This window comes from Nicotiana attenuata, chromosome 5 (assembly GCF_001879085.1).
Source record: "Nicotiana attenuata strain UT chromosome 5, NIATTr2, whole genome shotgun sequence".
Lineage (NCBI taxonomy): Eukaryota > Viridiplantae > Streptophyta > Magnoliopsida > Solanales > Solanaceae > Nicotiana > Nicotiana attenuata.
The window spans coordinates 26,840,023-26,853,386 of record NC_031993.1 but is presented as its reverse complement, the minus strand read 5'-3'; the positions used below and the strand labels follow the sequence as shown (position 1 = coordinate 26,853,386).

General features: G+C 36.5%; 1 protein-coding gene across 1 annotated transcript; it reads left to right on the top strand.

Moving 5' to 3' along the window:
* Positions 297–7,244, top strand: LOC109225553 (condensin complex subunit 2). The gene is made up of 13 exons (XM_019390257.1): positions 297–795; positions 874–975; positions 1,303–1,420; positions 1,867–1,940; positions 2,023–2,083; positions 2,174–2,374; positions 2,490–2,773; positions 2,880–3,024; positions 3,151–3,401; positions 3,484–3,514; positions 4,111–4,262; positions 5,374–5,475; positions 6,722–7,244. Exons 1-13 carry the CDS (start codon positions 568–570, stop codon positions 6,935–6,937), a joined length of 1,965 nt encoding a protein of 654 aa, XP_019245802.1. The 5' UTR covers positions 297–567; the 3' UTR covers positions 6,938–7,244.

The window sequence follows — 13,364 nt, the reverse complement described above, 5'->3', positions numbered from 1 at the left end:
TCTAAGCAATATTATATTCTGCGATTATTTACTTTAGCAGCAATTGTTGAGTCTTTATCTTTTAAACACCTCAATTTTTGGCCAAAAGTGCTTTTGGCAAAAAAAAAGCACTTTTGGCCAAAAAGAAGCTTGGCCAAACAGGCTATTATTCTATTTATGTGTTATCTCTATCTTCAAGAATAATTATTACTAAGGATAAAAAAGAAAAAAAATAATTAATTTTGTCTTTAATTTTTAAAATAATAAATAATTTAAAACAACTATTTTTAGTAACATATATGAGAGGGAGGGAGTATATTCTACATATACCAACCAAACCGCTCTGGTAAAACAGAAAAAGAAAAAAGAGAAAATTGCTCTGCACCAGCGTCCCAAATTCAAAATTTCAAAAGGTGGGAAAACTCGAATCACTTTCCCAAATCCGGCCGACAATCAGAAGCTCCATTCTCCACACCCCCCACCGGAAACATCCATCGTCCCACACTTTCAAAATCACACCACACACCACTTCTCCGGTTCACTTCCGGTGACCGTAAAGTCCACTAGATCTGTAAACTGACAACAGCAATGGCCGAAACCCTAAGTCCTAATACCAAACAGAAAGGCCCATTTTCTCCGACAAAATTTGTCTTGGGCTCCAATGATGACAAGCTTGAACGTGCTCGAGCACGTGCCGCCCGTGCTGCCGTCATCCGTCGCAAACCTCTCCCTGTCCCGCCTCCGTCATCTACTTGCCTTGACGAGCAGCAGATTCTCGAACTCTTCCAGAATTGCATCAAACTCGCCAGTGAAAATGTCTCACTTCTACTAAATTTTGTTCACATTGCCTTATAGATGAATATTCATTTGACTTTTATCTCTACTTGGAAACAGAAAATTAATCAGAAGAATACTTGGGAGCTAGGTTTGATTGATCATCTATGCGAAATCGTTAAAGTTGAACAAGAGAATGATTCTGAGACCAACTTTCAGAAGGTATCTTTTTGATCTTATCACGCAGACACAATTTTTTGATTTCTGGTTATACCGTGTGTGTGTGTGTGGAAGGGCGGGGGCTGGTTTAAAGGTTCAAACTTAAGTGTGAATGTACACTTAGTTAGATATGTTTCTACGATGTTCCACTGAATTTCGTGCACGAGCAATGACAATGGCCTATGGATATGAGGCCATCCTATTGCACTTTGTAACATATAAAATGCAAACCACGGCGCGCTAATCTTAAAATCATAACTTTCTCATGTTGCAGGCACAGACATACTATGCTGACATGTTTGTTTGCTATTTGTGATTTTATGATTTTAGGCTAGTTGTACTCTTGAGGCTGGAGTTAAGATTTACTCAATGAGGGTGGACTCAGTACATTCAGAGGCATATAAAGTTCTTGGAGGAATCAATCGTGTTGGTAAAGGAAATGACCAAGGTATGTTTTGTTTTTGTGCATACAATGAACTCTTTATCAGGTTTCTAGCAGGGTAATGCCTTATAAGAATAGTTCTACATCATTGGTAGCTTTCTTTAAGCTTAATTGTTTTTTTTTGTTTGTTTGTTATTTTTCCAAATTACATTGTCTTTCTAGTTTGAATCTTCCCTGAAGAATACTTTGTGAATCAAAATTTATTTCCTCTTTTATCTACTCATTTTAATCGTGTGCCTCTTATCATGCCAAGGCATTCAAAATATTGGAATGACTCTTGATCTTTTTGATCTAATTATTTATGCTTCTAAACCTTTCTCGACATTGTTTACTCTCTTTCTCTCTTCCTCCCTATTTGCCTTCTTCTTAGGTGTGTGCTGAATGTTTGCGGAGTCGCTTAGACGCTTGGTGCATTTATTCTTCTATCTCTTAATATTTTGCTTGTATGCCAGATCCTGTTGTAGAGGATGCCAATGCTGAAAATGAGCAGGAGGAAGGTCACCCCAGAGAAGAGCAAGAAAAAAAGGTTAATACTTCACATTCTTCTTCTCTTATGACAAACACAAAATAATTTCTTGTTCCTAAACTAATTTGAGTGACAATTGCAGCTATCACCTTTATCAACACTAGAGTCATCATTCGATTCTATCAACGTGAAGAAATTTGATGGTATACATGCTTCTTATCTTTGGTATTTTTGTTCTCTGTCTGAATTTATCCTTTTTCACTTTATAAACGGTTAATTTGTCTATTTTGCAGCCGCTTTTGCTGTTGATCCTCTTTATCATCAGACATCAGCTCAGTTTGATGAAGGTGGTGCAAAGGGTCTTTTGTTGAATAACCTAGGAATCTATGGTACTTGCAGTGTCCTTTTTGATTCATGCGAAATACCTGGGAAGTCAATACCAGAAGAAATTCGGAATGATAGAACAGATTCCATTGATATATGTTTTGCTAAAGGTTTGTGGCTTTGGAATTATACGTGGTTTTGGATTCTTTTTGTATTTAGATGCAGGAATCTCCTTTGTGTGAGCCACTTTCAATTGATTGCTATAAACTTTTTCTGTTAGTATAGATTGTGTTGAAGAAATGGTATTGAATATGCCCAAGAAGGACGAGATATCACCGAGTCTGAGGCATATGATTAGTCAATTCAGTGGAGAGATGCAGGTGCCAGCTGAAACAGATCTTTCTAGCCAGCTTTCACCAGAACAAACTTCTGAATCGTTTGGCCTAGATGTGGATGATGATGATGCATTTGACAATTGTGGAGCCTGGCCGATGGATCATGATGATGGAATAGATGTGGCAGAACAAGGCTCTCACGATGTTGATCAAATTTCATCAAGGCAACAGGAGGTGGCAAGCACACTTATTTGTTGTTGCCTTCAACACTAATTTGTAATTGAGGCCTTTGAAAAGAGAACAATTGAAATCTGGTATTTCTTTGGGCTTTGTCTTGCAGGGCAGTGAACCATTTGCTTTTCCCGATGCTGAAGATGATGACAGATCTGAGAGAGTTGATGATTACTTGTTTTTAAGTTTAGGATTTTCTTCAAAGCACAATTCCTGGGCTGGTCCTGATCATTGGAAGTATCGGAAGGTGAAAGGTAAGCTTTTTTAGGACTTCCAAAAGGAATGTTAACTTTTTCATCCCTCCTCTCTCTCCCATCATGGGAGAAATCTCTAGCACTTTAAGTTTCTTTGGTGTTTAATAACTCATCACATTCTCACAGTCTCAGAGGAGCCTTGCAAGGAAGATGGATCACCAGTAAAGACTAAGAAAACAAAGAGCAGAAAAGCAGAACCTGAAATTTCTTTCACAAAAGCATTGGACACTGATCTATCGCATGTCTTTGCTCCTCCAAAGAATCCCAAGTTACTACTCCTTCCAGCTAATAGAATATCGTGTAACAGGTTACTTCCAGAAGATTGTCATTATCAACCTGAGAATCTTGTGAAGCTGTTTCTCCGACCCAATGTCACGGTAAACTCTAGTTACTTTGATGAGTTTGTTATCTGCTGATTACCTTAAAAATATTCTGATTGCCTATATTCTCTTGCCTTAGTGCCTTGGAAGGAGAGGAAAGAAAGTCCCAGGTGAGATAACTTTTATGCCCATCTGCTGTTGTTAAAATTTTGTACTTTGATATATTTAAGGACATGCATAACATTTATGGGTGATAGATTCTGTTGCGGCGAGTTGATTTCAAACTGTAAATGCTGAATTTTTTATTCAAATACATTTTTGCTTGGTACACGTCTACTAGGACAGTAATGCAGATGTGGCTTAGCAAAGATGACAATTCTTTAAGTGTTTTAAATGATTTGTGCTATTGTGTTTGAGTAGGATCTCGGAAACAGCCTCTCTACCCCATGGTAGGGTAAGTTCTGCGTACACACTACCCTCCCCTGACCCCACTTGTGGGATTATACTGGGTTGTTGTTGTTGCATTTGAGTTGGATCTATGATGGTGCTTACCATGCTGTCTTTCCTTAACTCTTCTTCCCTATATACAGATTTCCCCTATTGGCTTCTCGACTATTTCCTAGATTTTGTCTTCTACTGCTTATAGAAGTAGCGTACTCCTGTTATTGCATATTTACTAGTTTTCTTCAGAAATAGGAATGTTACATATTGTGACAGATGAAACTTTTGTTATTATGTGACTTGACTAGCCTGGTTCTTTGGTTAGATGAAGCCGGTCAACAAAGTGAAGATTTTGGAGCTATGCCATCTTGGGATGATGATGGTGGATTTCCTGGGACTTTTGATGATGCTTTTGATGATGGCAATGCATTTAGTGATACTGAGGAGTCAAGTACACTTGTCTCTCAACCTCGCCAGGTTTGTTCCTGCTGTCAAATGTTGACTATTTTTACTTGTAGTAATTTAGATTTCTCTGAATGTAACTTAATTGCTATAGGCTAATGGGGATCTCAAGACTTGATTAGATTAGGTTTGACCTAGAACTAGGAAAGAGATCATTATATATTATTTTAATGATGAAGCCAATTTCTTGGATGGCTAAAGTTGTTAACGGAAGTGAATGAGAACCGTGAGAGACTAGGGTTTATATCCGATCATAGAAAAAAAGGTTTGGTTATTTCTTCCCATTTGCCTAAGCCTTGATGTGTAAAGTTACCCGGTTCATGTGTTGGTGGGAGGTGGTAAATACCTGTTGGAATAGACGAGGTGTGCACAAGACCAGCATTTAAAAAAAGTTGTTAAAAGCATACTCTAGTTTAGCTCAAATAAAATCGAAGCTAAATAGTTGAAGATGTTGTCCTAATTGGGTGTTGAAAAAAGATTGAGGTGAATCCCACTCTATATCCACTTTCCCTCTGATTTGGTCTCATGGACACTTAGGCCGATATTAGATAAGGTATGATTTATACAGATTGAGATCTCCTGCAGAACTGTGATCTAAACATTTAAGCAACTTGTACTGGACTGGTTATGACCAATATTATCTTATGCAATTACCTGGCCCTATTCCTATTGCTTCAAAAACCCTGTTCACTGTTTTTTATTTTGATGAACTCCACGCCATTGGCAGATCTTTTAAATGCCCGTTTCTTTTTTTTTCTTTGTCTTTTTGGCTGTTTGGTACTATTGCTAATAAGTCATTCTTTATGTTGAAAAGAAATAGCAATGCTAAAAGTGAGAAACTTCAAGGAACTGGTGAGTATTAGTTCCTTTATTTCTTTAAGCTGAAAATGGAAGGAAGAAAAGAAACTTCAAATCATGTTATCTGTCAATTAATCTGTGGGAAGAAAAATGTCAAATGTTCACTTTGCTTGCTTAATGGAAACTTAATTCCCACAGTAAAACTTCATCTTTCTTTGCACAGTTGCTATTAGAAAATAATTTTGTTCCTCAGTGTAGAATCTGCTAGATGAAGAGCTTCTTTTGAAGCAAAACTGAAACCCTTAGTTTATCTTGTCTGAATTAACAGGTAAACAAGATTGAAGTCCAGTATGATAAAACATCCAAACAAGTAGATGTTCAAGTGCTTAAGGAAACACTTTGGGACCAATTAAATCAAACATCAATTAAGGTAAGTTCAAACTTTTTACTTCACTGGCAGTGTGTTCTTGGTAACACAGAAATGATTCCGATTTTGGCCTGGATGGAAGTGCATTTATGCATTTTTCCCCATGTAGAATTTCTACTAATATACAACATAATTTGGAATTGACTTCTTAAGACCATGCCTAGTGATGGTGCCACGTGAAATGAAAAGGAGATTATTATTTAGTGCTTACCCGGGAACATACAGGTCAAAACATTTTACTTTTTGGCTATTCTTAAATAATAGCAAGTGAAAAGGTTGTAAAGAGATGAGTAAATGATTCATCGTTTTCTGTACTAACATACATGTGGAAAGTGGATATGTTATTTGAAACTAAAAGATTACTTCTACTTATATATATCTTTTGTTGGTTGGTTTTGTGACAGTTCTGTTTCTCTTTAAGCAAAGAGTACACAGTTGATTGATTAAATGAATTTGAATTCTTGGAACTTATGAATGTTGTATTTAAAATGAACAATAAATTTTGCCAAACAGTTAGTGATGTCCCAAACAAAAAGATTTTGATATAAACTAAGGTGGAGGCAATAAATGGGGCTGAATTATCTTTTTGCTCATAATTTCTTTCACTTATTATTATAAAGTAGTTTACCTGACACTCTTTTAAATTTTAGGGGTACATATTCAACTCATAGCTAGAAATTCATGCCAAGTCAACTTGTATGTTCATTTAGGATGGAAGGAGTTTGTTCTGCATTTTGCATGAACACTACCTAATTCTCCCTTATTCCGAGCTCCTAAATTGAGTATAGTACGCTGCTCTTGCTCTATATCTCATACTCCAATATAACAGAGTGGCTAAGTAGATGAGAAGGAACTTTGTAGATAACTAATCAAGTATGTAAATTTTCTGGATATCTGACCTGGAAATCAAGTTTGTAGGCACAGGATCCTTCCGTTTTCTGTAAATAAGCTTGCTGATTGACCGTGTATCCACCTTGAATCCCTCAATAGGATGGGAAGGTGTAAGGCAAATGATTATAACTACATAGTTAATGCGATTGTAGAACTACTAAATTGTCTGACAATATAACATTTTCTCTAACCAATCTTTTCTTAATAGATGTGGTTAAAGACTACTTTTGTTAAGCAGTTCCTCCAGGCTTGTGCTCTCATCATTGATCAGCATGACATTTTAATCGACATGGCTTTATTTGTTTACTTTTTAGCTTGTTTATCAGACATCTATATTCATTCACATCATAATATGCAGGAAGAAAGTGTATCTTTCAAGCACATCTTGGCTGCTTTTCCAACTGAATGCAGAGCGTCAGCATCGATTGAAGCTATATCTCCACATTTATGCTTTATTTGCTTGTTGCATCTTGCAAATGAACATGGATTACGGATACAAGGTTGTGTCAACTTGGATGACCTCAGTATACAGCTCGAAGCTCACAATAATAGTCTCCCTAATGCTGTGGCCTAAGCAATCTTTTTCAGTTTTTGCTTTTACTACTGTAATGTATATCAGATGTAGATTGGCCTTTCATTTATTGCACATGCTGCTTTCCTTTCTGGGATGCAGCAGTATAGGATCCTGGAGTGAATGTTTTTATTGTATTTCCAAGTTATAGGTTAATTAGATACCAACAAAAAGTTATGAATGTAACCACTATCCTTGTGGTCATTCTTCCTCGAGTTGACTACCAGTAATCTGTGTAGATGCAGTCTGGGGGTCCGATGTTTATTTATGTAGTCTGTGATCTTGTTATTCTCTTGGGTTTTTCGGAGAATTGTGGCTATCTCATGGGTTAAATTTACCAATAAATGATCTCAGTAACGGAAACAGTCTCTATTTGCACAAGGTAGATGCAAGGTTTACATATCCATTGTGAAATTATACTGGATATGTTGTTATTTTTGTTGATTAACGTCATAAGAGTTTTATCAATTTTCCCATCTTTACTAGCTCCAACAACTCAAGTCATAGAGCTAATATAACAAAGGTAAAAGGTTATGGCGATAGAGCAAAAAACATTATTACTATAAATAAACAACGATATAGATAAATAACATGTACCTAGTAAATTATTGGTTTTCTCATGTAAAACCATCCCACCATGATCGTGCTAAAAATCAGTGCTACGGGACACATGACCCCCACCCCCCACCCCAAATAATTGCAACAATGCTGATCTCAAGTGTATGGTATGGGTGTAACATGGGGGCATTGGCATCTATACTCGTTTTTTGTGCCACATTTTAACTTGTGCCCGCTTTGCAAAAAAAATTGCAAGCGTACCCGCTTTTTCACATAACTTCAGCCCACGAGGCTGAAGTTTTTCTTTTGTATTGGAAAACTTCAGCTGAAGTTTTTGTCTTTGTAACCGGAAAACTTAAGCTCTAGAGCTTAAATTTTCCAGTTATAAAATAAAAACTTAAGCAGTTTTCCAGCTTAAGTTTTCCAAATTATAAAATAAAAACTTAAGCTCTAGAGCTTAAGTTTTCCAGTAATAAAATAAAAACTTAAGCTCTAGAGCTGAAGTTTTTCTTTTGTACTGGAAAACTCATTAGCGAAGTTTTTGTCTTTGTAACCGGAAAACTTCAGCTCTACAGCTGAAGTTTGCCAGTTATAAAATAAAAACTTAAGCTCTAGAGCTTAAGTTTTCCAGTTATAAAATAAAAACTTAAGCAGTTTTCCAGCTTAAGTTTTCCAGTAATAAAATAAAAACTTAAGCTCTAGAGCTGAAGTTTTTCTTTTGTACTGGAAAACTTCAGCTCTAGAGCTGAAGTTTTTGTCTTTGTAACCGGAAAACTTCAGCTCTACAGCTTAAGTTTTCCAGTAATAAAATAAAAACTTAAGCTCTAGAGCTGAAGTTTTTCTTTTGTACTGGAAAACTTCAGCTCTAGAGCTGAAGTTTTTGTCTTTGTAATCAGCTCTACAGCTGAAGTTTGCCAGTTATAAAATAAAAACTTAAGCTCTAGAGCTTAAGTTTTCCAGTTATAAAATAAAAACTTAAGCAGTTTTCCAGCTTAAGTTTTCCAGTTATAAAATAAAAACTTAAGCTCTAGAGCTGAAGTTTTTCTTTTGTACTGGAAAAAGCTGAAGCTTTTGTCTTTGTAACCGGAAAACTTCAGCTCTACAGCTGAAGTTTGCCAGTTATAAAATAAAAAACTTAAGCTCTAGAGCTTAAGTTTTTTAGTTATAAACTAAAAACTTAAGCAGTTTTCCAGCTTAAGTTTTCCAGTTATAAAATAAAAACTTCAGCTCTAGAGCTGAAGTTTCTATGTTGTAACTAGAAAACTTCAGCTCTAGAGCTAAAGCTTTTGTCTTTGTTTCTTGTACTGTTTCTTGTACATTCATCAAAGGAATTACATGGAAATATCTAGCAATTTTTGGCGGATAGTCTTGAAATATAATGTTTAAGTAGCTACATATTATTTCCCGTTAAAATTTGTTAGAATGGTCAATGAAAATCTGACGATTACATATCGTGCAAAGCTAAATCCAGAAAATCTATCTTCTTCAGTTACCGCAAAGCATGAAACTAGCAAGTTCCAATCTCATATTCTATTTGTAAAGGCTTATCTCAAATACTAACTACAGTGAAGAGCAAGAACTGTGGTATTGAAGAAGAAGATGAAGAAGAAGAGGAGAAGGGGAGGAGAAAGGGAAGCTGAAGTTTTTTAAAAAGTGGGTACGGGTGCAAACAGAAAGACAAAGCGGCTACAGGTTAAAAGGGGGCGCCCAAATAGGGCGCCTCGTGCAATTTTTACTGTAACATGTGGATTACGTAAAAGCGTCCAATATATTCAAAGTATAATATGTCCAACTCGCCCTATTTGGAGTGATAAGTTAAGATAAGATTCGCTGATTGATTAATAGGATAATTTCACATAAGTACACTTGGGAAAAACACTTTTCAGCCGCCTAACCCACAAATACAGTTTTCATGCGGTAGCCCACAAATAATTGCGCCTAACCCACAACTTCATCAACTACACCCAAAATCACGCCTAAATCAGATTTCACTTTTTTCTTTCATTTTTATCTTTACCCTTTTTCCATTTTCATTCTTATTTATTTTTTACTTCCCTCTGTATGGTAAACAATGTCAGCAAGTTGAAGTAAAAAATAAAAATATATTCATCCTTAGAGTCTATAATTTTATTTTTATATTTTTTTTTGTAAAATTTAAAGTTTTGCAAGGGAAATTCTTATTTCACTGGAAAAAATAAAAATTTACATTATTAAACACCTTATATACATTGTTATACACACAAATATAATCATGTATAATAATGTATAATCTTGTATAATTGTGTATAATCATGTATAATTCTGTATAACTATGAGAATACCCACAAATATACATGGTTATACATGATTATACAAAGTATATATATGTATATACAACATATACATCATTCTTCCTCCCTTCAGAAGTTATTTAAAGTGAGAAGAAGAAGAAGAAAGGCTATGCGTTGGGATCGTTTCAGACTATGCTGTTAACATATGCTGGTGGTGTTGTCTTTACTGCCCTTGTCACCATCCCCAACTGGCCCGTCTATAATCGCAATCCTCTCAGTTGGTTGGACTCAAGTGGGCGGCGAGGGCTAATCAGTGAAAAAAAATTTCAACAGTATAGAACTGGGCCATACCGGGTAAGAAGGGAAAATATGGGCCGTATTTTGTTAGGATAGTGGGCCAAGTGACATAGAGTGTAATTTCTTCTTGATTTTAATTGGATACAATCAAATGAATCCAACTAAAAGTTTTGATCAATTTGAGTTATTTAAATAGTCCAAATAAAGTCACGAAATACTTTGTCCAAAAAAATATATTTTTCGGATGATATATTTTTCTTTGAAATATGAAAAAAAAAGTTGCTTTAGTTTGATTTAGTATTTAAGCAATATATAATGAAAAAAATAAACAAATAAAAATAATATTGAGTTGGGCGGGATGGATTATGGCACACTTTTTATTTTAAATTTCTCTAAACCTATTTGACCCAAATAATTAATATGTATTACTTTTTTTGTCTTAATTCATGTGATGCTTTTTTTAATTTTTTCCAACAAGAATGTCATGTTTCTATATTGAAAAATAATTTAATACTAAACTCTTTATTTTATCCTTAATGATGTAATTTTATAACTATAAAAATATTTATAGCATATTTTTAACCTCAAATTGTATAAATTCTTGTTCTTTCTTAAAATTCAAGCTCAATCAAACACCGCTAACATAAATTTGGACGGCTAGTACTGATAAGTTAGTACTACTAAAACCAGTGCACATGATAAATGCAGTGACATGATATTTCTAGGTTGACGTTAAATAGACAAGGCAAAGACATGGTCGTACTACTTCTACCAATCCTCCCCATTTTATACTCAGTATTTGAGTTTATACGAAGTTTAAGAAAATAAAAAGACTTTTGTATATATCATTGTATTGGGTGATACCCTTTTTGCTTGAGCCCGACCGGGTTGGGTCCGGTCCGGGGCAAGTCGGGGCCATCGAACCCGACCTGGATGCAAGGTAGAACGACGGCCACGTCAACAACCGAGGTCGAGTCATTTCGAGACCGTTGCAAAGCTCGATATGAGTCACCACCGGATGGAGAAACACACAAGGTCGGAAGCCGGACTCGTAACGGATAACCAAGCGTCGCCGGATATCTCGCCCAAACGTGATTTTCTCAACCACTTCAGGCCATTAAGGCGTAATTACAGGGATCCACGATGTAATTAATTTACCTACCTTATTTTTACCCTTAATCAGAATGTATAAAAGGGGAGAAGACCCCATAAAGAGGGGATCGGAAACCATTACACTACGGTACCATCTCTCTCAATTCTTGTACGCTATCAAGCACAATTGTTCTAAGCAATATTATATTCTGCGATTATTTACTTTAGCAGCAATTGTTGAGTCTTTATCTTTTATTTTCCTCAATCCAAACCTTTTGTATCTTTTAGTTGACGGATCCTTAAAACTCCATATAAATTCAATTGTTATCCGGATTCCAGGGTAAACAATCATAACTACCCCTAGAACTTGTGATTTTACATATGATATTCTATTACTCGCAAAGATTCTTCTTTTAACAAATAATACTCACAAAGATTACGACTATCAAACATGTTTTCAAATATTTTTCTTAATCAAAAAACCTATATTTCGCTCATAATGTTGTATGAGAGTAGGGTTAGAAAGTAGTACTCCCTTTATACCAAATTTATATAGTAAAATTACTATTTGGGAAGTCAAAGAGATTTTATTTTATCATGCTCTTCTTAAATATTTTTTAATATTTTGAATTATTACGTTTTTTTTTGGAAATGGGAGTTGTTGGGGAAAATGCGTGAGGGGGCGTTACAAGGGGGAGAATTAAATCATCACCAATAACCTAAAAATTTAGGTAGCTAACCGATTGAACTACTAAAATTCTTCTTTTTGAATTATAAACTGATACAATCTTGAGTGCTATCGAGCACTTTGGATTCTAAGTGGAGGCTATATGTGCAATTTAACAAACAATTAAAGACTGCATTACATTTGGTACAATCAAAATAGAAATTACCAGGGCGTCATTGTGCGGTTGAGAAATGCCTTCCGTTTCCTCGTCATTGAACGATAGGATGCCCTCGGGCACATAACTCCGAGTTCGTTTTTCTCTGGTAATCGACACCTTGATACGTATGAATATAGGCCCCTGTGGAACATCGGCCCCACCAACGATCATATGTATTACATGCTACGGCTCTTCCCGCTCATTCTTTTTGTTGGCGTCTCTTTCTCTGAAGTGGTTCTTAGCTCGATCACTGAGAAATTCTTGAAGATGACCCTCGCTGAACAACCGAGCTACCTCCTCCCTCAGTTGTCTGCAGTCTTCGGTCCTATGGCCATGCGTGCCATGATATTTACACATCAAGTTTGAATTTCTTTGAGAAGGATCGGTTTGTATAGGTCTAGGCCACCTGGTGTCTTTGATCATTTCGATAGCCGATACGATTCCCGTTGCATCGACACTGAAATTATACTCCGATAACCAAGGTGCTTCCGCTGGATCGGTATGTTTATCAAAACCACTCTTACTCATAAGTCCCCGAGAATTTTGCCCCCGATCATTCCTTCGATCGTTTCGAGGAGGATTGCGCCCTGGGCCGATGTTTCTTCGATCTGCGACATATGGCTGATACCGTTCTCTATTTGACCTCTGTTCCCTGTCGGTATCTCTCGGGGCATTGACTGCTAATCTATTTGGACGAACTGAACCCGAGGGGGCTCCCAGCTGGCCGTCCTCGACCCCGCCCAATCATCTGAGACCGGTGGTAATTCCATTCGCTCCATTTGAAATCGGGATACGAACTTCCTTAGCATCTCATCATTCCTCTGTCTTATCTTAAAAACGTCCGATTTCCTTGTCGCAACCTTTATGGCCCCGGCGTGTGCCTTTACGAAGGCGTATGCTAATATAGCAAGCGAATCGATAGAATTCGGTGGCAAGTTGTGATACCAAATCATTGCTACTTCTGACAAAGTTTCCCAAATTTTTTCAACAAAACCGACTCGATCTCATCATCAATTAAGTCGTTTCCTTTAATCCTGTAAGTGTACGAGGTAATGTGTTCATTAGGATCACTCGTTCCATTGTACTTAGGTATGTCGGGCATACGGAACTTTTTAGGAATGGGCTTCAGAGCCGCACTCGGAGGGAATGGCTTCTGTAGGAATTTCTTGGCATCCAAACCTTTCAAGACTGTGGGTGCCCCCGATATTTGATCAACACGGGAGTTATACGTCTCCACCTTTTTGTCATTATCCTCAATCTTTTTCTCCCCCGACTCGATTCTTTCGGTGAGTTCCTCGGGCATCCTCATAATCGTGGGGTCAGTCCCCG